This window comes from Austrofundulus limnaeus, unplaced genomic scaffold, assembly GCF_001266775.1.
Source record: "Austrofundulus limnaeus strain Quisiro unplaced genomic scaffold, Austrofundulus_limnaeus-1.0 Scaffold1777, whole genome shotgun sequence".
In the NCBI taxonomy this organism is placed as follows: Eukaryota; Metazoa; Chordata; class Actinopteri; order Cyprinodontiformes; family Rivulidae; genus Austrofundulus; species Austrofundulus limnaeus.
In genome coordinates, this window is record NW_013954179.1 from 37,702 (window position 1) to 40,498 (window position 2,797).

General features: G+C 48.0%; 2 protein-coding genes across 3 annotated transcripts; one reads left to right on the top strand and one right to left on the bottom strand.

Moving 5' to 3' along the window:
* Positions 1-397: 397 nt before the first annotated feature.
* Positions 398-1,283, top strand: LOC106536339 (ADP-ribosylation factor 4; the record flags this gene model as incomplete). Its single annotated transcript, XM_014033590.1, has 3 exons — positions 398-487; positions 610-735; positions 809-1,283. Coding segments are annotated over 3 exons (303 nt in total), but the record flags the coding sequence as incomplete, so codon positions are not given.
* A 37-nt stretch (positions 1,284-1,320) lies between these two features.
* On the bottom strand, positions 1,321-2,734 carry lamtor4 (late endosomal/lysosomal adaptor, MAPK and MTOR activator 4; the record flags this gene model as incomplete). 2 transcript variants are annotated; one of them, XM_014033589.1, is given in 4 exon segments in its annotated part: positions 1,321-1,517; positions 1,739-1,856; positions 2,226-2,309; positions 2,433-2,734. In XM_014033589.1, coding segments are annotated over 4 exon segments (303 nt in total). In that variant the 3' UTR covers positions 1,321-1,419.
* Between the last annotated feature and the right edge of the window lie 63 nt (positions 2,735-2,797).

Here is a 2,797-nt window from a genome sequence, read left to right on the forward strand (position 1 = left end):
AGGTATTGATCAGCGATTGGTCAGGTATTGGTTAGGTATTGATCAGGTATTGATCAGCAATTGGTCAGGTATTGGTCAGGTATTGGTCAGGTATTGGTCAGGTATTGATCAGCGATTGGTCAGGTATTGGTTAGGTATTGATCAGGTATTGATCAGGTATTGATCAGCGATTGGTCAGGTATTGATCAGGTATTGATCAGCGATTGGTCAGGTATTGATCAGGTATTGATCAGGTATTGGTTAGGTATTGATCAGGTATTGGTCAGGTATTGATCAGCGATTGGTCAGGTATTGGTTAGGTATTGATCAGGTATTGATCAGGTATTGATCAGCGATTGGTCAGGTATTGGTCAGGTATTGATCAGGTATTGGTCAGGTATTGGTCAGGTATTGATCAGGTATTGTTTGTCTGCAGGGTCTGATCTTCGTGGTGGACAGTAACGACAGAGAGAGAGTCACTGAATCGGCCGAGGAGCTCTCGAAGATGGTGAGTGACACTGAAATGCCTCTGTGACTCTGCCCCCCTGAGGGCCGGCTCGACCAATCAGATCAAACAGCTAACAGGAAGTGTTGTGTATGACATCACGGGTCACATGACTGTCCTCTCAGATCCAGGAAGACGAGCTGAAGGATGCAGTTCTGCTGGTGTTTGCAAACAAACAGGACCTTCCCAACGCCATGGGGGTCAGCGAGCTGACCGACAAACTGGGCCTGCACAGCCTGCGCAGCAGAACTGTAAGGTCCAATCAGCAGCTGCTTCACTGTCAGGTGTCCTGCAGCCACACTCACCTGTCTGTCTGTGTTTCAGTGGCACGTCCAGGCCACCTGTGCCACCCAGGGGACGGGTCTGTACGAGGGTCTGGACTGGCTGTCCAACGAGCTGTCCAAGCGTTAGACCAGCTGACAGGAAGATGAYGTCACCGTGTACAAACCGAGGAGGAGGAGGAGCTTCTCACAGGACTGGGTTTTGTTTTTTATAAATTATAAAGGTGTGCAGGAAGTGATGTCATGGACTCTGAGCTCACCTGGTTTCCCATCATCCTCTTCTTCTGCAGCTGTTTGATCTGTTTTTCTTTTTAATCTGCATGTTTTAACTCCGTCATGTGACAGGAAGTTGTAGGGAGGGGGGGTGGAGAGGCGGGGCTTACGACAGGTGGCAGTTACCTGGTCATGTGATGACTCATTCCACAGGGCGGGACCTGACGGCCTCGTCATTCCTTATTAATGTGAAGAAGAAGAAACGCAGAGACCGCCAYGATGCAATAAAGTTTTTTTTCTTCTCATCTTGTTTGTTTGAATCAGTAAATAAAACAACACAGCTGTTTACAAACTTTATTTACAGAAATAACCAAGAACAGTCCTCCTCCTGAGGCTCCGCCCTCCACGCTGAGGCTCCGCCCTCCACGCTGAGGCTCCGCCCTACGCGCAGACGGCCTGGTGCTGGTTGTTCTGACGTTTCACCACGAACACTTTCTGACCCGAGATGGTCGCCACGTAAACAAAGTCGTCCAGGATCACTGCAGAGGGAGGGGCACAGTTAGCCTGCTGCTACCTGGGCTCAGGTGTTTCCAGGTGGGAGGAGTCACCTCYGTTATGATGTCATCAGCTGACAGATTAAAACTAATCAAACTAGACAAATTAGGTAAAAACAGTAAATTCAAACTAAAAGCTAAAGTGAAGAACCTGAGAGCAGTAAGGTGTGTGTTCACCTGCTGGACCGGACCAACACACTGCTTACCTGACATGCGCTTGAAGGGGGCTTCGGCTGATCCTGATAACCTGAAGCGACAGGCGGTCCGAACCATCTGCATGATGACTCCGGCTGTGTGTTCATCGTTCTCCAGCTCACCTGCAGACTGGACAGGTGAGGGTCTGTCAGGCTCCGCCCTGAAACAATCAGCTGCTCTTTAATCTAACAGCTGACTGTTTACTGATGACGTCACTCTTAAGACTGGAGCCACTTCAACATAAAGTTTATACAAAATAAAATAAAACTATGTTTATATAAAATAAAAAAAATAAAACTTTATATAAAATAAAACTGTTTATATAAAGTAAAACAATGTTTATATAAAAACAATGTTTATATAAAATAAAACAATGTTTATTTAAGGAACTTTAGCAGCAATAAAAACAAAGATTAAAGTTTAAAACTAAATAATTTAGAGGTAAATGTGTCGGAACCGTTCTCGGCCCGTACAGAACCAGAACCTGTGAAGACTCACGGCCAGGACTCCGTCCTCACTGATGACCAGGTACCCGAGCTGGTCCGGGATCCGGTCCAGACCCGCCGTCAGCGCCGCCGTGGTCTGAAACACAAAACCGGGAGCAGCTAAAGCTAACAGGCTAACCGGAAACAGTCCGAGCTTCCGTGAACGTCTCTTTGTTTTTATCAAAATGAACATTAAAACAAACAAAGTGTAAAAACTCACCATTTTTCTTCTTCTTCGCTGCCGTTTGCACAAACTGCAGCTGACTTCCGGTTTTTCTTTCCGCGTGACTCCTCACGTGACCTCTGACGGAACCGCTCACATGACCGACTGATCTGTGCGGAACCGAACGAGCAGCTCCGGTGATGGCGGGCCGCGGAAAACTGATCGCTGTCATCGGCGACGAGGACACCTGCACGGGCTTCCTGCTCGGCGGGATCGGAGAGCTGAACAAGAACCGGAAGCCCAATTTCCTGGTGGTGGAGAAGGACACGAGCATCACGGAGATCGAGGAGACGTTCAAGTAAGGCCCAGCTGACACACACACACACACACACACACACACACACACACACACACACACACAC